General features: G+C 25.0%; 7 protein-coding genes across 7 annotated transcripts; 2 read left to right on the top strand and 5 right to left on the bottom strand.

Annotated features, from left to right (window-relative positions):
• Positions 1-481: 481 nt before the first annotated feature.
• On the bottom strand, positions 482-2,612 carry LOC128951246 (sphingomyelin phosphodiesterase-like). Its single transcript, XM_054296494.1, has 7 exons — positions 2,562-2,612; positions 2,311-2,490; positions 2,118-2,221; positions 1,605-1,988; positions 1,419-1,529; positions 873-1,309; positions 482-801 (listed from the first exon to the last, which is right to left on the bottom strand). The coding sequence occupies exons 1-7, from the start codon at positions 2,610-2,612 to the stop codon at positions 482-484; spliced, it is 1,587 nt and encodes a 528-aa protein (XP_054152469.1).
• A 510-nt stretch (positions 2,613-3,122) lies between these two features.
• On the bottom strand, positions 3,123-5,686 carry LOC128951244 (sphingomyelin phosphodiesterase-like). Its single transcript, XM_054296493.1, has 7 exons — positions 5,589-5,686; positions 5,166-5,283; positions 4,926-5,105; positions 4,293-4,861; positions 4,100-4,210; positions 3,514-3,950; positions 3,123-3,439 (listed from the first exon to the last, which is right to left on the bottom strand). The coding sequence occupies exons 1-7, from the start codon at positions 5,684-5,686 to the stop codon at positions 3,123-3,125; spliced, it is 1,830 nt and encodes a 609-aa protein (XP_054152468.1).
• Positions 5,687-6,502: 816 nt separating this feature from the next.
• LOC128951243 (mitoguardin 1-like) lies at positions 6,503-9,036 on the bottom strand. Its single transcript, XM_054296492.1, has 5 exons — positions 8,935-9,036; positions 8,547-8,841; positions 8,149-8,466; positions 7,390-7,924; positions 6,503-6,522 (listed from the first exon to the last, which is right to left on the bottom strand). The coding sequence occupies exons 1-5, from the start codon at positions 9,030-9,032 to the stop codon at positions 6,503-6,505; spliced, it is 1,266 nt and encodes a 421-aa protein (XP_054152467.1). The 5' UTR covers positions 9,033-9,036.
• A 2,134-nt stretch (positions 9,037-11,170) lies between these two features.
• Positions 11,171-11,800, top strand: LOC128951242 (ceramide synthase 1-like). Its single transcript, XM_054296491.1, has one exon. The coding sequence runs from the start codon at positions 11,171-11,173 to the stop codon at positions 11,798-11,800; it is 630 nt and encodes a 209-aa protein (XP_054152466.1).
• Positions 11,801-14,341: 2,541 nt separating this feature from the next.
• LOC128951241 (ceramide synthase 1-like) lies at positions 14,342-15,717 on the top strand. Its single transcript, XM_054296490.1, has 2 exons — positions 14,342-15,159; positions 15,687-15,717. Exons 1-2 carry the CDS (start codon positions 14,342-14,344, stop codon positions 15,715-15,717), a joined length of 849 nt encoding a protein of 282 aa, XP_054152465.1.
• Positions 15,718-20,102: 4,385 nt separating this feature from the next.
• On the bottom strand, positions 20,103-22,375 carry LOC128952623 (uncharacterized). Its single transcript, XM_054298042.1, has 4 exons — positions 22,263-22,375; positions 21,319-22,124; positions 20,770-21,244; positions 20,103-20,662 (listed from the first exon to the last, which is right to left on the bottom strand). The coding sequence occupies exons 1-4, from the start codon at positions 22,340-22,342 to the stop codon at positions 20,305-20,307; spliced, it is 1,719 nt and encodes a 572-aa protein (XP_054154017.1). The 5' UTR covers positions 22,343-22,375; the 3' UTR covers positions 20,103-20,304.
• A 1,380-nt stretch (positions 22,376-23,755) lies between these two features.
• On the bottom strand, positions 23,756-24,503 carry LOC128951240 (uncharacterized). The gene is made up of 2 exons (XM_054296489.1): positions 24,339-24,503; positions 23,756-24,237 (listed from the first exon to the last, which is right to left on the bottom strand). Exon 2 carries the CDS (start codon positions 24,158-24,160, stop codon positions 23,756-23,758), a length of 405 nt encoding a protein of 134 aa, XP_054152464.1. The 5' UTR covers positions 24,161-24,237; positions 24,339-24,503.
• Between the last annotated feature and the right edge of the window lie 1,382 nt (positions 24,504-25,885).

Raw genomic sequence — 25,885 nt, 5'->3', positions numbered from 1 at the left:
TTTGAAAACCTTTTAGTCGATCATTAAATTAGTCCTTGAAATGATTGAACAAAAAGCATAATTTATTGTTTAAAACTTTATAATTAATTAAATAATCTATAAATCAATAGACTCATGTGATTTTTATAAATATAATAAAATAATATTTAAAGTTAATTATAGTAATGAACATAATTGTCCATAATTATTTTTATATTATTATTTTTAGATTATTATTTTTATAAGACATTGATAAAAAATTATTTATAAATTAGATTAAATTGTTAAATTAAACAATTATATTAATATTTTATAATAAAAGGTAAATATAAGAAATGTTTGATTCATAATTATGCAATTATTTCATATAGATTAATACATAATTAACTATAAAAATGATAATTTTATTCTTTATTTAAATAATTTTTATAATAATTGTTGAAATAATAGTTATATATAATATAATTTATATAATATATATAAATAAATAAATAATTCAAAATTATCCGACACTTGTAATTGGTTTTGGATAATTTGTGAAAGCATTACATGTCATAATATCGGATATTATTTTAGTTTTACAATCAGTATTGCAATACTGGTTTTCATTGATTGAAAATCGGGTATATCTTGAGTAAAATAGTTGCAGATAATAGTTGTCTCGTTTTATATTTTCAATGTGTCGATCAAAGTCACGATTTGTAAATCTCATTGAGTAGTCATTTGCCATCGAGTACTCAAATGGCCAGTCGGGTGTCCGATCGGGTTCACTATTGGCACGTCTCAGATCCATAGCATAAGTATCAATGTCTTGTATAACACCTGCAATATTTTGTAACCAATTTAATATATATATTTAAAATACAATAGATATTAATATATTCATTAAATACCGTTTTCATAACACTTTATTATACGATAAGCCGGATTAAGATTTAATAAAGCATCAAATGATGTAACACTTGGACTCAATATAGCAAATCCAATAACTTTATTGCAGTCATTGTTTGAATAGTAGATCCGAAACTCATCGTAATGTGTGTGACCAAAGAATTGACCGACAATTGTATCGCTAAATCTCTCGACAATTGCCATATAGTTGTAAAGCCAGGACTGAGTGCACTCACGATTGTCGGGAGGAATGTGTCCCACAATGTGGACTAATTGACCGGCAGTTTCGGCTAATTCAAGCTCATTATACAACCAATTTAGTTGATTATCAGGATCTATGGGATCATAGTATGTCCATATGTTTAGTCGGGAACAATAATTAGTGTTTAAAACAATTATCTTAAATCCGGGTTTAATGATCATTGTATAGTAACCACCACTTAAATGTATATAAAATTTATAATAAATAAAATACTTAATAAAAAATATTTAAATAGTATAAGTAAATAAATATAATCTAATAATATATTTACGAAAACGTTGATTACATGAGAAATGTTGACAACGCTTCAGTTGGCAACCATTGAGACCATTGTTTTGTCATTTCTTCGTAGAGATAAGTGGTCGACAATTTTCCAGTTATTTTTTTAGGGGAAAAACTATTTCATTCAATAAAAATATAACAATTATTTAATATATGAAAAACGTTTTTATTTTTAGTATATAAGCCATACGTCCCGACGGGAACCGATATATGATTTCCAAAGACACTGATAACTGTTTTATTTGTAAACATTTTCAAATAATCAATGATTATTTGTGAGTTTCTTATTGTCCCATCTCTGGTGTCTTCCCATGTGTTGTGTGGCGTCACATCTCCCGTCCAATAGATCCAATCGATTGACTGCCAGTCTATACTAGCAAACAGATTATCCATTAACTTTTTGGGTCCATCACAATGGTATGATCCCCAGAGACCGGCATATTTGTCATTAACTTGACTTTGGTTTTCAACTTTATTATTATTATTATGTCGACAACAATAGGGTGCACCACAATTTGGATCAGTTAGTGGCACATAATCAGTATCGAGATGTATATCTGTTAGATGTAATATTCTGTATACAGTTTTACTATTATTAGTATTTTTAGTATTCTTTGTATTTTTATTTAAAATCGCAATCTTTTTCTTGTCCACAGAATTTGTAGATTTTTTATTGTTTTTAATGAAATCCAATTTCCAGTACACATTGTTTGACGCTTCTCCAGCTAAACACTGATTGCCCAATAATATGGCACATATTTCTGAGGCTGTTAGTCGAGTTTTATGCCGAACCTCATCTAATGGTGCCTATAAAGTAATTAATTTTTAAATATCATTATTGTATATAACTTCTAATGTAGTATTATTTATATGTTTGACTTATTATTATTAGTTACCTTAAAAAGATTAAGATAACCCTCACAAACATATTTAGCGTAAATCAAAGTGCATATCTGTGTGATAATGTTTGCAATAATTGTTATGGGTATCCATTTGCTAAATATAACACCGATTAATGTCGTACAGGCCTTACAGCTAACCGATGTGGACACACCTTTTTGAGCGCCATTTAATATCTTTTTAAAATTTAGTAATAAATAATTCAATATTTAATAAAAAGTTTTTTTAAATCATTAAAAAAAATTACTGTTTGAATGTCAACCAAATCCAAGACTTTGAAAATATGATGTGAAATCATTTTCGTGAGTTTTTCGTGACCTACTTTGGGATCTAATTTATTGTCATTATTGACAAATAATTTAAACAATTTATTCAAATCAGTTAATTTATCATTTAATTTAAATAATGATTCAATTGATTTTATTTCATTTTTATTAATAACAACGATTTCAAACTTTTCAATAAAATTATTTGAAAAGTTTTTATATTGTAGACTATTAACACTTAAATAATTAACAGCAAACATATAAACAACTATTTTCCACATATTGTTATTATTAATCTTTTTTAATAAAAAAAATAATAATTTCCAATAATAACAAAAATATTATTATTATAATGGTTATAAATAATTCATAAAAATTATTATAGAAATCTACAGTATTCAATTAGTTATCTATAAATCTAATATAATAATTATTAATAAATTAAAATTAAACTCAAATATCTGTAAATTAGAAATAAATCCTAATAATTATATGAAATTATAAATACAGGAAATAGATTTTTAAAAACAAAAGAGTTTTAATTATCCAAAACTTAGAGGTTTAGGATCCGATTCAAAAGCATTAGTGGCTATAATATTGCCGATCAGTTTGTTTTTACAATCATTATTGCAAAACTGATTGGCATTTACTGGGAATCGGGTATATCTGGCGTAATATAATTGTAAATATTTGTCGTTACGTTTAATTTTATAAACGAGTCGATCAAAATCATTGTTTGTAAAACCCATTGAGTAGTCTTTAGCCATCGAGTATTCAAATGGCCAGTCGGGTGTCCGCTTAGGTTCACTATTGGCTCGTCCCAGATCTGTAGAGTAAGTTTCCATGTCTTGTATAACACCTGTAAACAAAACAACAACAAAAAATTAAACTATTGAAAGAAAACTTATTCAACTTTTTTTTATAATTAAATACCGTTTTGATTACACTTTATTATACGATAAGCCGGATTAAGCTTCATTTTTTGATCATAAGGTGCAACACTGGGAGATATAACTGCAAATCCAATAACTTTCTTACTATCATTGTTTGAATAATATGTCCGAAACTCATCGACATGTGTGTGGCCATAGAATTGACCGACAATTGTGTCGCTAAATCTCTCAACAATTGCCATATAATTATAAAGCCATCCCTGAGTGCACTCCTCATTATCTGGTGGTATATGTCCAACAATATGGACTTTTTCACCGGCATTTTCGGCCAATTCTAACTCATTCATTAACCATTTGAGTTGATTACCCAAATCTATTGGTTCATAGTATGTCCATAAGTTAAATCGGGAGCAATAATTGGTGTTCACAACTATTATCTTAAATCCGGGTCTAATAGTTAATGAATAGTAACCACCGCTATAAATATAAGTCGTGTAAACATTAAAAATACCGGTAATTAGTTTTAAAAAATCAAAAATATAAATTTGTTATCTATTAAATAGCTTTAAGTAAATAAATTTATTATTATTATTAATTGTAAATTATATCTTTAAAACACTGCTTACTTAAGAAATGTTGGCAAAGCCTTAGTTGGCAACCATTGTGACCATTCTTTGGCAGTTTCTTCGTAGAGATATCTTGTGGATAACTTTCCAGTTATATCTTGCGGTGAAAAACTATTATATATATATATAAATCATTTATAAGTTATATTGTATTTTATGAATTGATTAATAATTATTATAAAACTGTTCATACGTTCCGACGGGTAGTGATATATGATTACCAAAAGCGCCGATAACTGTCTTATTGGTAAACTTTTTCAGATAGTCTGTAATGATTCGCGAGTTTCCAATCGTTTCGTTTTTATTATCGGCCCAAATGTCATGTGGTGTCACATCTCCCGTCCAATAGATCCAATCAAATGACTGCCAATCAATACTCTTAAACAGATTGTCCATCAAATTCAATGGCGGATCGCAATAGTATGATCCCCAATGACCAGCAATTTCTTTCAAGTCTACGCTTTCATTACCGACTCTATTACTAATATTATATTTTCGACAACAATAGGGTGTACCACAATCGGGAGTCAATGGCACATAATAAGTGTCGAGATGTATATCTGTTATATGCAATATCCTGTATAATGTCTTCTTCTTAGACCTATTGTCAGTAATTTTTAATTTCTTGCGTTTTTCAGTGACATTCAATTTCCAGTAAACATTGTCCGACAGTTCTCCACCCAAACATTGGTCGCCCAATACTATGGCACAGATTTCCTTCGGTGATACTCGAGATTTATGTCTGATTTCATCAATAGGTTCCTATAAAATAGTTTCATTAATTATACTGTTTATTCATTATATATCATTACTAATGTTTAATCACTTTGATTAAGTTGATTATCCCATTGCATACAACAGTGTTGTACTTTGATGAACATATTTTGATCATTAAATTTGCCATAAAATCAATTGGTATCCATAAAGACTTTACGATCCCTACAAATGTATTGCAAGCCATACACGACAGCGGCGCGGGTCTAGCTTTTCGCGGAACAGTTAATAGCTAAATAAATTTACAATAAAATCATTACAAATATATACAAAATTAATACATATTTAATACCGAATGAACGTCGACTACATCTGAAACTTTGATGACATGATCTTGAAATTCATCAATCATTTTGTGATTCAATTGTTTGCCATTTTCATCATCAGATTTGATTGTTATCTCTAATTCACTCAATTTATAATTTAATTTATTCAATGAGTTAAAAATGTTTTCTTCAAATTCGTTTAAATTATTAAAATAATTTTCATTTTGATTACAATAAACTTTTAGTGTAATTATAAATAAATAGACAATAATTTTCAACATTTTGATAATATTAAATATTTTTTAAATGACAAGATATACATTACATTATAATTTATAACATATCTAAAAAAACATTCTTTATATATATATATTTTAAATTCATTTTCAAAAAAAAAATTGAAGTTTTGATCAAAAAAAACTTGAAGTTTTGTTTTCTGAAATCTATACTTTTTGAGTCTGTCTGTGTCTGTGTCTGTGTCTGTGTCTGTGTCTGTGTCTGTGTCTGTGTCTGTGTCTGTGTCTGTGTCTGTGTCTGTCTGTAGCATTTATTTGCAAAATTTGAAATTCTGACTTCAGATTCGGTTAGAGAACTTCTAATAATGTATTAAAAAGTTACATCAAAAATGATCCAGCTCATCCTAACCATGATCAAAATGGACTAAAATTTTCATAAAATCATCTTTTTATTGTTTTAGATACAAATATAAAATCTTTCTTATAATAAATATACTAATATAGAGTAAAAAATATAATAACAACTTTGTATCTTATTGTAAATATCCGATAAACCTACTTTCTAATAAACCAAAAAATTGAAAAATGTTTATCGCAGCCAAAAAGATTTATAAATTTACATTAGCTCAGGATATAGTATATGACAAATTATGGTAATTTTAATATTTTTTAAAAATGAAATTTTTAACTCTTGGTATCTAATGAATGTCCTGACCAAAATCTAACGTGAAAAATCATATTACTAGTCAATTAATAATGATGTTTAACCAACTTGATTCTGAGCTGAAATTGACCAGATTTTGTAACCCGATTTTTAAAAATCGTAAACCGTATTTAGTAAACAAATCAATATTTTTTAGTCACTTATAAGATAGAAGAGTTGATAATGTATAAAATAATACTAGGTAACATTTTACTTAAACTGATGATAGCTTACTTTTAATGTGCGAAACATAACTATCTAAATATCGATATTTTCAGTTTTATTTATCATAACTGTACAAAAATTTCACTATTGATCGAAATGTTTTTAAACAACTATTATTGAATTAATTATTTTTTTAAATATCATAGATTTGGTGACAAATGATTTTCAGTCATTTTGAGTCTAATTTTTATGTTACGATTTAGACGTTATTACTACAAACTAATGGTTATCAAAATATTTATGTTATTCATGTTTTTATCTGTAAATGCTTTGTAGCATTCTCAACTGTTTTATTTTAAAAATTATAAAATCATTATCACTTTACATAATTTAAGTTATGTTTATAATAAAAACAATTGAAATGCATATTTCTTATTTTTTCGTCTTATTCATTAAAAAAAAACAATTATTATACATTATATTTGCTAAATATATTTAATTTTAAATTTATTTTCTCAATTTAAAATATAAGTAATATATTTCGAAATTCAATTACAGTATACCGTTATTTTACAATACTAATTACTAATAGTCAACAATTATTTTATAATATATTAATATATTATTAAATAAAATATTAAAAAATTATGGCATAATTAAGATGACAAAAATTTATTATCATTTAATTTTCAATTTGTATATTCTATTAATTAAAATTTTCTATAAAATAATTATAACATATATTGATTATAATATAATAACATGACTATTAAAAAAAATAATTGCTTAACTAAATTTAATACAATAATTCGATGATTATATTTATATATGTAAAACCTATCTAATGTTTGCAAAATTAAAAAATAAAGTTAAATACAATATTAACAATAAACACAATAAACCATAAATTAGATATATAGTATTTTGAAAATAAATACAGATATTTTGTAATATATTATATTAACAACAAATATATTATTATAATTTAATTTATAATTATTACTACTATATATCTAAAAAGGCATTTTGTAAAAATTAAGTGCTTTTAATTTTAATAATAATTTGTTTGATTTTATAACTTATATATATATATATATATATATATATATATATATATATAATACAAGATCTATGTGTTTAATATACTTAATTTATTATTCAATTCCCAATATCTTTCGCGTGTTGTCCTCAGTATGTCTTCACAGAGATCATTGAGGTTTGTATACCTGCACCGATCAAATGAAAAGAAGTCTCTGATCACCGACTGAAGCGACTCTTTAACTAAAAAGCATTTAAATTTCAAGTCTTGATCAGAGCCGAGAAAACCCCAGGCAAGGACTGGTGAGACGTGATCTAAAATCGAGTAGAAGTGGGCGAAAAAGCCGTCAGGAATGGCTAGTTTTGACCTCTTTCGGCGCATGACAGCCGAAACAGCTGTCTGGAGAGCCAACTCTCGAAAACCGGCCGAAAGCCATCGGTTGTTGGCTACAGACGAGACGGCGGACGGCGGGTTCTCCAAGTCGTCGAATGAGTCGAGTATTATATAATCTAAGACCACGTCGTAAAAGGACAGACAGGGTATGGACCGTAAAGCTATCTCTTTTTGGATATCTTTGTGACCGGACGTATCGGACACGTAATCGATGAATGAATAGTACGCTGATATACAATCTGTCGGATCCTGTGGTCAACAAACAAACAAAATAATTAAATTTGTATTAATCGTCAAGTTTTTAATATTCATACACAAAACACATTTAAACAAATAATAATAAACTGAAATAACCAATCAATCAAACAATCAAATGATTAGTACATAATTAACATAAAAATAGCAGAAACTAAAAAAAGTTTTCACCACAAAAATGTTAAATATATGTGATTTTTATTTACATAAAGAGTTACCCGAAGTGAATGATTGAGAAGTATTTCCAATATTTCTTTGCCCATGTCTTTCAAGAAGTTCCGATTGTCGGCCGATTCGCTCAAAATTTGGTCAAATGCTCGCCGAAGACAATCGACTTTGGCTTTGAATTCGTTGTAGTCGTTACAACACATTTGTACGCTGCGGTCAACACGTGGACTGACTATTGAGTCCAAGTCGGCCAAAGACATCTGATAGAGGACAAAGAAGTGCAGATTTTCCTCACATTCCCAATAACCCAATGTTGTTGTCGTGGCGTTTGAGATGATTGACGAGCTCTCCATAAAGTCTTCCGAGTCCTACAAACAATCAATTGAGTCATAAATTTTCACCGATTAAACAATAGTTGTCATACAATAAGACACGACATTAAACTTACACCAAACTTATAGTACGGACTGTTCATCACATCATCAAATGTGTTTCGCGACAGACTATTCCTAAACGAGTGTGTCCTCTGTCGTTGACTACCGCCGCCGCTTTGAGCCACTATATCACCGCAGCCGCCAAACGTGACCGCGTCTATCGTTTTGTTGTTTTTGGTCGGACTCGAAGTGCCGTTAACTTTAAGTACCGACGACAGCGTTGAAATCATACACCCGTCAGTCTGTGTTTCGGCACATCTGGTCATTACCGACGACTGTGACACCCGTTTTGATTGAAAATATCGGTAACTGTTGGCAAACAAATCGGGGAAAACAACAAAAAGTTTGAATATTAAAGTCACCGATAAAAGCATTAATAATAATATTTGTGTCAATACTAACCTCTTGTAGATTACAACCACCGAAACTGTTACCGAAGTGCCGATAATCAGGGCTTTGGTCGCATTGATCGACGGCTTCATTGACAGTGTTTTTAACATTTTATTAATTGATAATTATTTATAATAATAATTATAATTAGAAATTAACTATAATTATAATAAAAGCAATAATTTTTTTATTTTTATTATTTATCACTTATAAGACAATCATTTTATTATTATTTAATTTGTTTGACTATAAAACTCAACAAACAATTTACTGAAACAAAAATCAATTTATAAAACATTATAATTCATTAAAAATCAATAAAACTTTTTTATTAATGATATGTTTGGCTAATATTGATAATTAAATTTGACTTAAAAAATGTTGAATCCATTGAAAGCATGACTACTATTAATCATTCATTCAAAACACATATCAATTTGAATATCATATATGAAAACAACATTAGATTTTAAATGATATTAAATGAAACAGTTATGTGATATTAAAACATGAGTTAATATTATCTATTATTTTGAAGACAATGTTTTGTTATGATATTATTAATATTAATATTAATACTTAAGTTTGTTATTGTTTTGTGTAATATTGAGTGCAATGAGTTTTGTACCGAAAAAACCAAACATAACATTGTTTATAGCGGTTTGTATCCTATTATAACATTTTTCAACACAAATTGGCGCCACTTTTGCACATTTCTAACACATGTATTGTACTGTAAATTAAATAATTTAAATAAAAAACTTACTTTTATTGAAAACACTGATTATTAATACAGTATATTACACTATAGTATTGTACTAAATAGTCAATTGGTGTTCAATATCGATATTATAGACCAATTTACTAGTTTAGTGCTAATAAATGTTTTCAATTACAGTAAGTTTTTACTTAAATTAAATTATTAAATATTTTTGAAAACAATTATAAAGTACCCAATAAAACACGTAAAATAATTATGATATTTGAATGAGTTATGAATTATGATAATATTATAATTATTGTAATTTTTCTTTTATCATAATTAAGAAATAATTAATACAAAATAAAATTTTAGGAATAAATTATAAAATTAATAATTTTTAAAAATTTAATTTAAATTTCTATTTAAAATCATAAATACCATTATTAAATTAAGACTTATTAAAAAATTATCTGTAAATTTAAATTTTACTTAACATTTAAATACAAAAGTCGTGTAATCATTATTATTACAGTATATATAATAATTTTTTTTAAAAATCTTTATAATCACTAATTATTAATAATATATATATATATTAATTAATTAAATGAATATTTTTTCAATCCTATTAGTTTTAATATTATATACAAAAATAACAAAATAATCAAACAAAAAATATTAATAAATAATACATAGAGTAGATAAAGATTAGAGTATCTAAATTTAATTATAATAAGTATAATTACATTGAAAATTTAACATTAGATATATTGTTTTTTAATTTACATTTAATTCATTTTTATATATTAATTATTAATCTTTGTTATGTTTAATTTTAAACAATATTATGATAGTATATTATTTATGAAACATATTTTTTATTTATTTACTAAATTTATATTATCTAATTAATCGTTTTTATATACTTATACAATAGACTACTAAATATAAAGTATATATTACACATGTATTTGTATATAATTAGTTTAATCATATTAAATAAAATAATGACTTATGAATAAACAGTAAACATATTATAATTCAATTTTGCAATTATTTAAAATGATTTCCATTAATATATTTATATAGGAATATACAATAAATGATTATTTAGTAAAAATATAAACTGGTGTTCAATTTTATTACATCCAGTTTTAACTCATATAGTCTATTCATTCACATTACAAACAACACACAATATTTATTAAAATGTTTTTAACTAATTATATTATTTGTTACTATGATTTTATTAAAAATTCATATTATTATACTATTGATAATATTAGACATTTAATGGACAAAAATGTCTCAATCAATATATCTAAATATATGGCTAACATTAAGCAGTTGGACATTATAACAATCCTATTGTTGGCCATTATATTAACCGTATTAAGAAAATTATTGTCGGAAAATATTTTTAAAAAGTTCTCTCAGTTTATGGCATTGAATCCACGGGACAGTCAAACATTTGTTGAGTGTATGTGGCGTTTACTATACTATAGCCTATCGTTTAGTTTATTATTCACACATGTATTCATTGAAATGTCCGGTCATTTCTTTGACAACAATACAAACCTATTTGAAGACTATATGAACCAAAGTAGCACCGGTAGTATACACTCACTAACCTCTATTGAATGGTCAATTTATATGCTTGAATTGGGTTATTATATGCACGCATTGTATGCACTGTTGATATTGGATGAAAACCTAAAAGATTTCAATGCAATGCTTACACATCATCTGATGGCTATAACCATAATGACTGTGGCCTATGCCATACAGATCGGAACAATTGGATCAGTTATCTTAATGTTTCACGACGGCACCGATATCCTGATGGAAACATCCAAATGTCTCAATTGTTTTCGACGTTTGTCCGGCACATGGGGTCAAGTGACCGGTTTATTGACTGTCGTAATGTTTTTGCTATTTTTTATTTCATGGATAGTGTTTCGTCTCTATCTATTTCCGATAACAATACTCAATGAAGTGACAAAATCAGGTCCACATCCGGCAATATTCTTACTATTTCTCTTACATTGGTTACTGTTATCACTTAACATCTATTGGTTTATATTTATTGTCAAAATTTTATTAAACATTTCTGATCCTAAAGATGTCCGACAGCACATCGATTCAATAGTCATCAAAAACAAGAAACAAATATAATAACAAAATTCAACTAAAATAATGTTTAACCACTTGTTAATAATAATAATAATAATAAATTAATTTATTAAATTAATTACTACTGTACAATATATAGATACTTATTATTAATACCTGTATATGAAAAAATATTTTTAAAATTATGTTCACTTATATTCTAATTTTATTTAATAATTATTTTATTTAAGATAAGATTTTTTATTTACAATTATTATTATTACATATTAATATTTTTCTATATATAAAATACTGTTACATCTAAATCCTATATTATTATTTTTTTATTACATTATAGCAAAAATTCAACAAATAATTTAGTTAAAAAACAATTAAAGAGTTTATAAAAATATTATAATTAATTAAAAATTAATAAAACTTTTTTTTAATATGTTTGGATAATATAATAATTAAATTTGAATTCATGTACTCGTGTTTGGCATAGAATTCATTCATTCAAAACACATATCGATTAGAATCTTATTAAATGAAACATTCATATGATATCCAAATATGGATTAAAAGTTTTTGAATCTTCTATTATTTTGAAGACAATGTTTTGTTATAATATTATTTATATTAATATTTTTGTTAAATGTTTTTTTTAATGTTCAGTGCAATGAGTTTGTTCGCTAAAACAAACAATGATTATAAAAAAAATTTAGTAATAGAGAGAGAAAGAGAGAGAGAGAGAGAGAGAGAGAGAGAGAGAGAGAGAAAGAAAGAGAGAGAGAAAGAGAGAGAGAGAGAGAGAGAGAGCTATAAATATAGAGCTAATTATTATCATTACTCTACTGTATTATAAATTATAATAACATTTTTCAACACAATTTGTCGCCACATTTATACACTTTATTTCAAATTAAATAACTGTATAATAATTATTGTAATATATATTCGTATTATTAGTAATTTTGAGAAATAATTTGTAATGAATTATTAATTTTTATGTCGAGTGTACACTCAAACAAACCTTAGTAAAATTTAATTATTTTTGGTAAAAGTAAAATTTTAAATTTTTTATGAAAACACATTTGTAAAATATTTGCAAAAACGAAAAACAGTTTTGAAAATTTTCATTATTTATTGTAATTCAAGCGTAATTCTCTACCATATATTTTAAATTGTTAAGTAATATTTTCAATATTGTAAAGCTAACGTTCAAATTTTACATAATTTATAATTTGAGTAAAATATTCAAAATAAATTTGAAACTATAAGTAAAATATAATTGTATTTATTAAAATATATATAAAACTCAAATATAATAAAATACAGTATATAATTAACAGTTCATAATAAATACAGATAATACATGATATTAATACTCTAGTTTTATAAACAAAATCCAATAAATATAATATATGACATTAATACATAAAATACTGTATATAATATACAGTACATAATAAATACAGACAATACATATTAATAAACTACATAAAAAATACAATCATAAAAATATTATACATTACATATATAACATTAAATAAGTACAATTATAAAAATTTATTTAAAACTAACTTTATATATATATATATATTTGATATTAAATGAATATAAAAATATCAATTATTTTCATAATGTTTACATTACCATTAACAATTATAATTAATAATTTACAGCAAATTGTCAATAAATACTGTATAATAAACTGTATATTAATACTATTAATAGTTTGGTCACTATTTTCATTAAGTTTAATTATTAATTAATCATTAATTATATATCAATATATAACACAGTTAATCACATTAATAACATAACAGTTATAGCAATAATATTAAAAATAACATTAATATGTATACAGCTGGCTGTCCATTACTATAATGGCCTAAAAGAACTTTAATTAAAAGAAATTAATAATATATAATTAATTAGATGATTATAATTTTTTATTTAATTTATTAGTTTAATAAAAGATAAATTAGATAAAGATTAAGTTTTAAATTTAATTATGACCGGTATCTACATATAACTACATTCAAGATTTAACATAACATACATAAACTTTTAATTATGTTAATTCATTTTTATATATTAATTATGATATTTTTCTATGCTATTGATATTTAAAATACAATATTTTTTTGTTTATATTTGTTATGTTTAATTTTTTAGTTTTAATATTAATTAATTAATTATTTTTATATAGTTATAAAATATACAGAATATATTACAATATATCTATACATATTATTGGATTATTATATATTTTAATTATATCAACTTTAATAATGATTATGAATAAATGTTTTCTTTTAAAAATTATTTTCATGATTTCCATTATTATATTTATATATGAATATGCAATAAATGATTATTTCGTAAAACTATAAACTGGTGTTTAATTTTATTACATTCAAGTTTTAACTCATATAGTCTATTCATTCACATTACAAACAACACACAATATTTATTAAAATGTTTTTAACTAATTATATTATTTGTTACTATGATTTTATTAAAAATTCATATTATTATACTATTGATAATATTAGACATTTAATGGACAAAAATGTCTCAATCAATATATCTAAATATATGGCTAACATTAAGCAGTTGGATATTATAACAATCCTATTGTTGGCCATTATATTAACCGTATTAAGAAAATTATTGTCGGAAAATATTTTTAAAAAGTTCTCTCAGTTTATGGCATTGAATCCACGGGACAGTCAAACATTTGTTGAGTGTATGTGGCGTTTACTATACTATAGCCTATCGTTTAGTTTATTATTCACACATGTATTCATTGAAATGTCCGGTCATTTCTTTGACAACAATACAAACCTATTTGAAGACTATATGAACCAAAGTAGCACCGGTAGTATACACTCACTAACCTCTATTGAATGGTCAATTTATATGCTTGAATTGGGTTATTATATGCACGCATTGTATGCACTGTTGATATTGGATGAAAACCTAAAAGATTTCAATGCAATGCTTACACATCATCTGATGGCTATAACCATAATGACTGTGGCCTATGCCATACAGATCGGAACAATTGGATCAGTTATCTTAATGTTTCACGACGGCACCGATATCCTGATGGAAACATCCAAATGTCTCAATTGTTTTCGACGTTTGTCCGGCACATGGGGTCAAGTGACCGGTTTATTGACTGTCGTAATGTTTTTGCTATTTTTTATTTCATGGATAGTGTTTCGTCTCTATCTATTTCCGATAACAATACTCAATGAAGTGACAAAATCAGGTCCACATCCGGCAATATTCTTACTATTTCTCTTACATTGGTTACTGTTATCACTTAACATCTATTGGTTTATATTTATTGTCAAAATTTTGTTAAACATTACTGATATTAAAGACTCCCGACAGCAAACCGATTCAAAGTTTGCCACAAACAAGAAAAATATTAATCAACAAAATTCAACTAAAAAAGTTAACTAAACTAATGAACTATATATTAATTATAATTAAATAGAAAATTATTAAATATATAGACTATATAATATAGTATTGTAGTATAACTACACATTTATTATCAATATATTAAAAATTATTTTTAAAATTATGATCACGTATAATCTTATTTTATTTAGGATAAGATTTTCTATTTATGTTATTTTATTTTGTAATTACAAAATTTTATTAATTACTTTTAAATCAATTAAATATAATTATTTTTTAAAAATTTAATTTAATTACTATTACCAATAAGGTTTAATAAATGATTATTAAAAATTTATTTAAATGGAAAAAATATTTAGGAAATTATCTTTATTTCGTGGCATAAATTTTTATAAACAATTATATTCAATACAATTACAATAATATTTTTTGAGTATAATTTTATTATATAAATATATAAAATAGTGTTACATCTTAATCATATAATAAATCTTTAATTAAATTATAGCAAAAAACAAAGGAAAGTGACGAAAATGTAATCAATAATTAGTTTTCATTATTATTTTTTGTTGAGGAAATAATTTTAAAATATTGTTTTACTATCAATAATATTTTCATTTTTTGATTAAAATATATTGCATTTCTAGTAAAGTTTAATCACTATTTAAAAGACATTATGTCAAAATATAATGTATTAAAACTGCAAAAAAGCATTTTTATGTTTTATAATTAACCATAAATAAGTTTCAAAATTGGGTTATTATGTATTTTTTAAAAAGCGAGTAATAAAATAAAGTAATTATAATTGACAGAAATTTTACTTTTATGTATATTATTTTATAATCAAATAGTAAAAAAACAATAGGATTTATAAACATCCTATATTTTATATTAATATATACCTAACACTAAAATAATAAATAAATTATTTTTTTGTATTAATAATTATTGTATTTATAGTTAGAAAATATAAATAAAATTTTTGTATAATTTTATTTGTATATTTAAATTGAAATTATAATCTACAAGATTTACCATATATGTATAATATTATATTAAAAGTTAATTTAAATTTTAAAGTTTTATATGTTTTTAAATTTTTTTATTTATAATAGTTTCTAGGATTAAATCTGTATATATATTGTATTTTTGTATTTTAAACTTATTAAAGCCATTGTTCGCAGAAAAATCATTTGTGATTAATGAAAAAATATTGTTTTGTTTTAATAAAAATATTCATAAAATTCATATATCGATTGCTTTATTCTTCTAATAATAATTTATTACTTTAGAAAAGTTAAATCATAATTTGTTTGAGTAGTAAAAAATAAAATATACTATTGAATTTTTAAACAAATAAATAACTATAATAACAATATAACATTCATATTATTTTAAATTATAACATTATTATAACAGACAGATCTAAATAGATTTTAAGGTCAATACTCGTAATTTAAAATAAGAGATAAGAAAGTAATCTTTACATAAAATAAACTACATTTTTAATAACTTTATCGTAAATATAAATATATTTTCTCTAAAGCTTTTTGTGTGCATGATTTTAAAAAATAAAAACATTTATACGGTATATTTAATAATTATAATTTACAATATTATAAAAAACATTTTATCTCTAGTATTAAATTATTATATAACATTACAGGTAAATTATCAATATATGATAGCTAAATGTAAAAATAATAATTCACACAAAATTTTATTTAACTCATTATGCAATTAAGCTAAACAAACATAATAATAATAATAACAATAATAATACAGTATATAATATTTATATAGGGTTTATATTTTACTTGTGTATAACAAACTAAATATTAGTTATCGTTATATTTAAAAAACTCTTTTTTCTTTCAAACATTTATTGTGGAAAACAAGTTGTTATCATTGTTTTAGAGCTGAGAAATGTGTTGCACTTCTGTACAGTTATAGCCATTTAGTACTTAAATTCTATGGCTTTAAGTTTTATAATCAAAATCAAAAGATTTATTATTTAATTCATAATTTATATAAAAGTTTGTGATATATATATAATTTAATTTTGTTTCGTCTATAACATGATGTGTGTGATAGAAATTTACAATTCAAACATAATTTAATTTTCTAACAAAAATTTATTTCTTTTCTAACAAAAAATAGATCCCATTTGTCTTAACATTTAATTTTTATTGACAATTAAATTAGTTTTTTGTTTACTGATTCAATTTAACGATAATAACTGAAATATTTTATTTGTCAATTAATGGTTTTTATTATTTTGTTTTGTTTGTTTGGTTGTCTTTTTTCGCTTATATTACACACACATTGCATAACATTTTTTATTATTGATATTAAGTTCAAAATAGATCACTTGTTTGGTGACATCAAAATAAATATTTTTGATAACATTGTCAACAACTTTGTGTTACAAATATTGTTCAAACAAACCCATTGTTGCGGTCATTGTGTTTGTGTTGAGTGACTAATAAATAAAAGTTTTTTTTATTATTTCTTCATTTATTTGTCTTCAAAATCATTTGTTTCTTCTTTTATATTGAGTTTCAATATATTTATATATTTTTAATAGTTTTATTTATATTTGTTTTCTTCTGTATTGAATATCTAAATGAAATGAAATAAAATAAAATTACATTTTATTTTGTATTATGAATATTTGACATTTCAATGTTAACATGAATTTTAATAATTATTAATACAACTTATATATATATTTAACATTTAAGTAAATAGTTTTAATAATTTAATATTAATATTGGTATCAATTTGGTATTTATATTTGTTTTTCATTGAATTAATTTATGGTATCATCAAAAATATGGAAATATTTACAAAAGTAATCATAATTTTTATAGTTTTATCCGAAATAAATTGTGAAAAGTTTTCGGACTTTTCATCTAAAAAGTCTAAAGACTTTATTAGTGATAAAAGTAAAGTGATTCAGACAACTAACAAAATTAATAGAAATTTAACAAATAGTGGCGATCTGTTAGCCAGTGGACAGACCTATGATTTTGTTAAACAAAAAGACAATTTTTATGATAATAATTATGAAAATAAAGATAATAACAAAAGTTTTCTCCGAGAAGTTCATTATTTTCACGACCGAAAGGTTGGCTATGAAAAGGATATTCATTGGACTCCCGGTAAGTGTTTATTAATTTTTATAAAAAAAATATTTTTAATATATATAATATTAATATAAAATTTTAGTTTCTAAAAAATTGTTAAAATCAAATATTAATATTTTCTTTAAATATTTACTTTGATGTTAATAAATAAGATTATTATTTATAGATTATGACAAAGAGGTTACATCAAAGAAAGTAAAAAAAGATTTATATAATAAAGAAAATAATAATAATAACAACAATTATGGAAACAATTATGACATTATAGATCATAAATTTGAAGTGAAAACATGGGACGATAGCGAAAGGGATGTCCCATTTGACTACAATTTTAGAAATGACAACCGGAATAGTAATTATAATAACAAAAATAACTATAAAAATAGTGAGACTGAGAACCGGAATCAAATGAAATACAATAGTTTTATTAACCACAACAACGACAACAACAATCATATGTACACGAGTTATGACACTACCGGTGGTAACAGTAAAAACAATTATAAAAGAAAATACATGTTTGACAGCACCGGTACATACGATAATAATAAAGCCGACGATTATAATCAGCGGAGACCGGATAAATCCAAATGGTTTGTCAATTTAGAGGATAATGACAGCAGTAGTGACAATAATATCAAAGATGAGGACAATTACAATAATTATGATTCACCAAAATTTCTTGTAAACTTTCAAAAATTTAAGCCTTGGAGTAAATTATTGATTGATAACGAGGATAATGACTATCAAAACTATGAAATGAAATCGCTTTATAATAATAATAATAAAATTGATAATAATCATGAAAGTGGGGGCAACAAAATTAGTGGTTTTGGGAAGTTTGGCACCGGTATGCACACCGGCAACAGTGATGATGGCAATCTCGATGACAAATATAATAATTATAAACCTAAAATGCTTACTGATTTAAGTAGCAAAATGAAAAAACAATATAATAATAATAATTATATGAATTATAAACAATTTCAATCCGATGCTGACTTTGGTTTTAATAGACAGTTATTTAAAGATATGACTGACAAATATAGCTCTACTATTGCTACTAAAGGCCGACCCAAATCCAGACGCTATCACTACGAGAAACAGGTTTCTCCCCAAACGTCGTATAAGAGCCCAAAAGATAAAACAAGTCGTTACGACTTTAATGGTGATAATGAAGAAGGTTTAGGCAATGATGGCGATCGGTATATATCATCGATGAGGGATCAGATCAACAAAAAGTTTATTGAATTGCCTTTCGATATGTTTAATAGGGGTTGGAGTTCATCACAGACACCATTGAAATACAGTAGCAATAATAAGAGGACAACTGTCCCTAAAATTAGAGAATATAGATATGGATTTTAAATATATTTGTTTTAATAATAATTTCTAATTGTATTTTATTTTTTGTATTAAAAATTTCACACATATTGACTTACTATCATTGCGCTTCATAAACATATATTGTACTAACAATTGTTAATTTTTTATGTAATTTAAATTATAGTTACTTCACATATTAATATAATACTATAAACATTTAATGTTTTAATTAATTTTTGCTGTAAAAATTTTATGTGTTATTGTTTTTCAAATAACGATTTTATTGTATTAACATTGTTTGAAATTTTAAAAAATAACAATGTCTTAAAACCTAATAATCAAACCAAAAGTATTATATAATGCTAATAATAAAGATATTTAATGATTTTTATTATTATATTAAAGTAATTTATGTAAAATAATGAATTAAGCATTATCATTTACACACATCATCATTAAACAATTATAATACAAAATTACTTGTACTAAATAAATAAAAAATACACACAAAACAAAAAACAAATCACCGATAAATGTTTTAATTAAAACTAAACACTAATAATAATTAAAAATAAATGGGTCATAAACCAAATAATAATAATAATAATTTTCCTAATAATAAAACCGTCCTTAATATCCCGATCCTTAAATTTAGATACTATTATAGGCTACGTTATGTATTTTCTGTGACCGACCAGACGGATCAGCAGAACAGCCCCAGTCAGTCCTCGGCACCCAACGGACCACACTTTCCAAACATGCCTTTTCTGGAAACCATTTCTCAAACTCCGATCGATACCAATACGCCTCCTTTGTTTGCGGTGTGTCTTCTGGCCAACGATCATGACTTTTAGCAAAGTCTTCGTCCGTAACCTTTCTTTCAGCTTCATCTCTGAGCGAATCAATCCACGAATAGCCCACACCGTCGGAGAATTGCTCTTTTTGTCGCCAAAGTATATTATCCGGTAAATAGGGCTCAAGTGTTGGGTCATGACTCGTGTCAAAAGCCCTTCAAGTTTAATGAAAAACATTTATTATAACTATTATTAGCATTTAATATCTACTGAATTATCTTATATAACAATAATTGCTATCAATATTAAAATAATATCTTACTTTCTCAATATAAACTTTTCAATCTTATCCGATGAACAAAGTTTAGACTGTGGATCAACATTCATGGCTAACTTTAAGAAGTTGGTATCGAGAAATGGTACTCTAGCTTCCAGACCCCAGGCCAGAGTAGATTTGTTGGCCCGAAGACAGTCAGATGTGTGCAAGTTTTTCACTCGTTTCACAGTTTCCTGATGTAATGCCTCAGCATTGGGTGCGTTATGAAAGTATAGATAACCGCCAAATATTTCATCTGATCCCTCGCCACTCAATACCATTTTAACGCCAATTGCTTTGATCTTTCGCGACAATAAATACATCGGAGTACTGGCCCTCACTGTTGTCACGTCGTAGGTCTCCAAATGATAGATGACATCGGAGATGGAGTCCAAACCTTCTTGTATTGTAAAGTTGTATTCATGGTGTCTAGTCTTCAAAAATTTAGACACTTCTCGGGCGGCCAACAAATCGGGAGATCGTATAAAGAGAAGATAAAATTAGATATATAACAATCAAAGTTGAATTATGACAAAATATTTAAATAATACATATCTGGCAATCCTATAGAGAAAGAGTGGAGGCGCCCCCACTCTATGTTAGTTACTTCATCACTACTGCTATTCCCATCGTCGACACTACCTGTGCGCACCTGAACCTCATGTTTCTTCACTATCTTTCGGGTCTCTCTCACAGCTATCGACGCAATAAGACTCGAGTCGAGACCACCGGACAGCAGTACTCCGTACGGCACTTCAGACATCAATCGTTTTCGTACTGAATGCTCGAGTTTGCGCTTCAGTATTGTATAATCTACGGGTGCGCTGGGAATGAGCTCCTCTGACCACCAGTCCGGGTCAAACCAGCGTTTAAATTGGCCAGTAGTTGAATCGTAGAGATGTCCCGGCGGGAATGATAGTATGCGATCGCAGGTCTCATTCAGACATTTCATCTCAGATGCAAAATAGATTTCTTGAGGAGCGGTACTGTTGTAGCCATAATAAAGTGTAGTTATACCGATTGGATCCCTGGCCGCAATCAACCGATCGGCTGCTTTATCGTATAAAACAAACGCAAACTGTCCGTCCAAATGATGAACTACTTTATCGCCAATCTCTCGATACAAATGCAAAATGATTTCGCAGTCCGATTGTGTGACATATGGTTGCGGATCGTTCAACAGTTTCTTGAGGCTCAAGTAGTTATAGATCTCTCCGTTTACCGTAAGTATGATACTATTGTCGGCGTTAGTGATGGGCTGAGCGCCAGAATCGACACCAACGATGGCCAGTCTTTCGTGACAAAAAATATGATTTCCCGTTGTTATACATCCCGACCAATCGGGTCCCCGGTGTCTAATTCTGGTATTTAATAAATAATTAGTACTTAATATATAAAAGGTATATAATACATCTACAATATGTTAAAAATTAATTAATTTTTTCAAATATAATTAAAAATAAATATATTAAAATACAAATATTCAATATATAACTTACTTTTTCGATAGATATAGAGCTCGGGGTCTAAATGCCGTGACTTCTCCCGCATAATTATAAACAGCAAATATTCCGCACATGTTTTCAATTCAATTATATATTTTGAAAATTTTATTTATTTATTTATTCAACTTTACAAAAAATATATGAATAATAATTATTATTTATTTATAATATTAATACCAATACTATACAATATGAAGTAAAGTGCTGATTAAATATTATACATATGTGACAATATGATAGCAAATTTACAATATAAATGAATAGACAAATTTTTTTTAATTAAATGAAAAATATGCTTATTTAATAGTAATATGATAGCAGTCGGTTTAAATTTAATATATTTAATTAATATATAAAAATTTATTTATAACTATTAAATATACAGTATATGCCAACACAAAAACTCCAATACAGTATTGTCTGATGCAAACTATATGGGATATTACTTATTATAATATTACTGTAAATTTATATTATGTTAAACTACAACATTATATTGAATTGTATATTGAATTATATATATAATATATAATATATAGTAGTATTAATATATAGCTTGTAGTACACATCAATATGAAATGATACTCAATGTTGTGTGAATTGTGTACTAATACAGTATTACAGTAATACTATTTCTAAATAAATACCAGAATCCATGTGCTTTTGGGCTCAGACATCCAGGTGTGATCGATAATTATAACCTTGAATATCAGTAGTACTGTATTTTCAATGTACTATACAAATGATTTATAGGAATTGTCACTTTTAAAATGTAGTTTTTAATCTTTTTTTATTTTTTTGATAAACGATTGCAAATAACTAAATAAGATAACTTTTTTTAAAAGTAATCATTAGTTATAATGTTATAATAATTTTAGAAATATTTTTGTGCTTAAATAAAAACTAAACTTTTATTGAAGACTAACTATCAAAACTAACATTAATTCAAGAATAAGAGGAGGGATAAAAACATTAAATAAATGCTTAATTTTTTAATAAAAATAAATATTATAACTTTATATACGATAATATTATTAGTTATTATGAATTATAATTTTTCTAATTGAAATGATTCACAAAACCAAATGCAAATCTTATTAAGATTAATGATATAATTATTTTTTTTAATTTCTATTTAAAAAATTCATTTCATTATTGATTATCTTATTGTGTAATTATTTTAAAATACAAATTTAATTAAATAATTGTTTATCAGTAATTAAAATCAAACTAATTATACAATATCTTAATTACTGTAATACAAGTCATTATTAATGTTAATATTTTATCAGATTTTAACATTTATTTCATTTGATTCATTTACAAATATTTTATCAAATGTTATTCAATGGTATTAATCTATAATAATTCAATTACTACTATATTTTATATAGATATTATATGTACATAAATAAAAATCAAATAAAAAATACAAACAATAATTTATAATTATTATAAAACAATTAACAACTGGTAGTAAACGGATGTTAAGTCTTGACTTTCTTTTTCTGAGAACCAAAAGCTTTCATTTCATTAGATTTAGTTTTAATTGGTTTTTTCAGAGAACTGGTATTTTTATTGGTGACGGTTTTATTTATATTATTGGTAGCTTTTCTTTGAGTTGCTGGTGCTCGACCTGCAGTTACAACTGGACCATAAGGTCCGGGAGGTAATGGTAACAATGAATTTAGTATACGATTTCTTCTGACAAGACAGTCAAGTGTGGCCACTGTTATAGAGTTACGAAAACAGCGCTGAAGTCTTGGATTAACTAAATTTCTTCTATTAATTGATCGACCGATTAGACAACGATTTAATTGACCACTTCTTCGGCGATTACACGACAGGGCATTACCACCGCTGACACCACACGAACGGATTAATGTAATCATTTGGGAGTTTCTATTAATACCGTTTTGTATACAATTTGCCACCTGATCCTGTTGTTGATCTGTAGAGCACCGGTCGTCTAAATTAAATGTAATTACAATTTTTTGATACTAGTTTTTTTATTTTTAAAATAACACACACACACACACACACACACACGCCTACAACAACAAAACTAACCACAAAATGCATTGATTGCTAAAATAGTTTCACGTACGCCACGTGCCAATCGGGGACGTACTGCTGCACCGCCGAGTCGGCCAATGCTTCTTCTAATTAGTGGAAATACATGGAGCGGACCAGTGATCGACGGGGTTACCGGTGAGGCCACTGGTGTTTGGGTTATGTTTGAACATAATATACAGGTTTGTCTCAATATAATTGAAAAAACTATTAATGTCAAATTCAATATGTTTGACGAACTTATTAAATATAATATTATTAATAAATCTTTTAAATTCATCTTTAAATTTATTATATATTAGTATAAATAGCATCGTTGCATAAACTTATGATAATATAATTTAATATTTGAAGCATCAATTGACAATTTTAATGAATTTAAAAAACACTAATAAATTGTTGAAAAAAAATATTGAAAAATATATCTAATAGTTTTCTATATATTTATAATAATTACTTTATACCAAATTATTAAATTTAATTAATAATCAAAACAACTTTAATTAATATTATTGTAAACACGCTATTTTAAATTAAACTACTTTAATTAAATATTCATTTAAATATTATATTTTATATATTAATTACAATTAATTTATAATATAAAAAAGATCAATAATATAAAGGATTTATTTCAATGTCACTAATTGTAAACATAGAGTACTAATAACTCATTGTCATAAATAAAATAAATTTAATATTTTTTCAAATGTTTTTTATTGAATGTTTCATACATTGAACAAATTAATTATGATTATCTACTTTACAACATTTACTTTATAATACATTTAGAAAATATAAATTACAAAATATTATAACTAAAAATGTTTGATTTTTTGACCGGAAAGTCTGGAAAAATTTATAAAAATAACAATTTTTTCACAAAATTCTAGTTTATTTGTATATTTTATTTAAGTATTTTGAATACAAATTAATTATTAGCTAAGCTTAGTTTTTTTAATTTAAATTATTGCCTCTAATACTAATAATTTTAAACTAAAATTAATTAACAAATGCTGGAAATTTTTAGTACAATTATATTTAAAATTCTATAAGTATTTATAGAGTGCAAAGTAATTAACATATATTGCATGTAAAAAATCAAATTTAATTAAATTAAATGTGCATAAATATTTAAATTATTTTTTAAATTTTATTATTTATTAATAAAAATATTTATATAACTAAAGTAAGACTTAATCCAATTAATAATTAATTGTTAACTCTATAATTTTATTTTACAAATACAGTATTAATTATGATATAAAAATTATCATAAATAATTGCAGATATTGGAAAAAATATCTAGATGAACATTTTATCGAATTTAAATATTAATATAATTAAATAATATATTATTTTATATTTATACAAATTATTATTATATACAGTTAACTAAAAAATACAATGAATTAGTTTCTAAAGTAAGATTAATAGATATTCATTAAAAACTATTATCAATTATCTCATTAAATGTATTGAAAACTATTTTTATTGTTATCGACCCACAGGTTGTTGTATCCTTTGGTTGACTACAGGACCAT

Source organism: Oppia nitens, unplaced genomic scaffold (genome assembly GCF_028296485.1).
Source record: "Oppia nitens isolate AA-2021 unplaced genomic scaffold, nextdenovo-longstitch-racon4-pilon3 scaffold1_pilon_pilon_pilon, whole genome shotgun sequence".
Classification (NCBI taxonomy): domain Eukaryota; kingdom Metazoa; phylum Arthropoda; class Arachnida; order Sarcoptiformes; family Oppiidae; genus Oppia; species Oppia nitens.
Note: the sequence above shows the minus strand (reverse complement) of the source record. Positions and strands in the feature narration are given on the sequence as shown.

Coding starts and splice junctions, on each gene's coding strand:
- LOC128952623 (XM_054298042.1), bottom strand. CDS start 22,342: ATGTGCGGAATATTTGCTGTTTATAATTATGCGGGAGAAGTCACGGCA. Junction 21,245..21,318: donor TTTCTCTATAGGATTGCCAG/ATATGTATTATT, acceptor TTCTCTTTATAC/GATCTCCCGATTTGTTGGCC. Junction 20,663..20,769: donor GAAAAGTTTATATTGAGAAA/GTAAGATATTAT, acceptor TTAAACTTGAAG/GGCTTTTGACACGAGTCATG.
- LOC128951246 (XM_054296494.1), bottom strand. CDS start 2,612: ATGATTTCACATCATATTTTCAAAGTCTTGGATTTGGTTGACATTCAA. Junction 1,989..2,117: donor GGAGAAGCGTCAAACAATGT/GTACTGGAAATT, acceptor AACTGTATACAG/AATATTACATCTAACAGATA. Junction 802..872: donor AATAAAGTGTTATGAAAACG/GTATTTAATGAA, acceptor AAAATATTGCAG/GTGTTATACAAGACATTGAT.
- LOC128951243 (XM_054296492.1), bottom strand. CDS start 9,032: ATGTTAAAAACACTGTCAATGAAGCCGTCGATCAATGCGACCAAAGCC. Junction 8,842..8,934: donor GTGGTTGTAATCTACAAGAG/GTTAGTATTGAC, acceptor GTTTGCCAACAG/TTACCGATATTTTCAATCAA. Junction 8,467..8,546: donor GTCCGTACTATAAGTTTGGT/GTAAGTTTAATG, acceptor GATTGTTTGTAG/GACTCGGAAGACTTTATGGA.
- LOC128951241 (XM_054296490.1), top strand. CDS start 14,342: ATGGCTAACATTAAGCAGTTGGATATTATAACAATCCTATTGTTGGCC. Junction 15,160..15,686: donor CGACAGCAAACCGATTCAAA/GTTTGCCACAAA, acceptor ATTAAATTATAG/CAAAAAACAAAGGAAAGTGA.
- LOC128951244 (XM_054296493.1), bottom strand. CDS start 5,686: ATGCTACAGACAGACACAGACACAGACACAGACACAGACACAGACACA. Junction 5,106..5,165: donor ATGTAGTCGACGTTCATTCG/GTATTAAATATG, acceptor AAATTTATTTAG/CTATTAACTGTTCCGCGAAA. Junction 4,211..4,292: donor ATATCACTACCCGTCGGAAC/GTATGAACAGTT, acceptor TATATATAATAG/TTTTTCACCGCAAGATATAA.
- LOC128951242 (XM_054296491.1), top strand. CDS start 11,171: ATGTCCGGTCATTTCTTTGACAACAATACAAACCTATTTGAAGACTAT.
- LOC128951240 (XM_054296489.1), bottom strand. CDS start 24,160: ATGATTACATTAATCCGTTCGTGTGGTGTCAGCGGTGGTAATGCCCTG.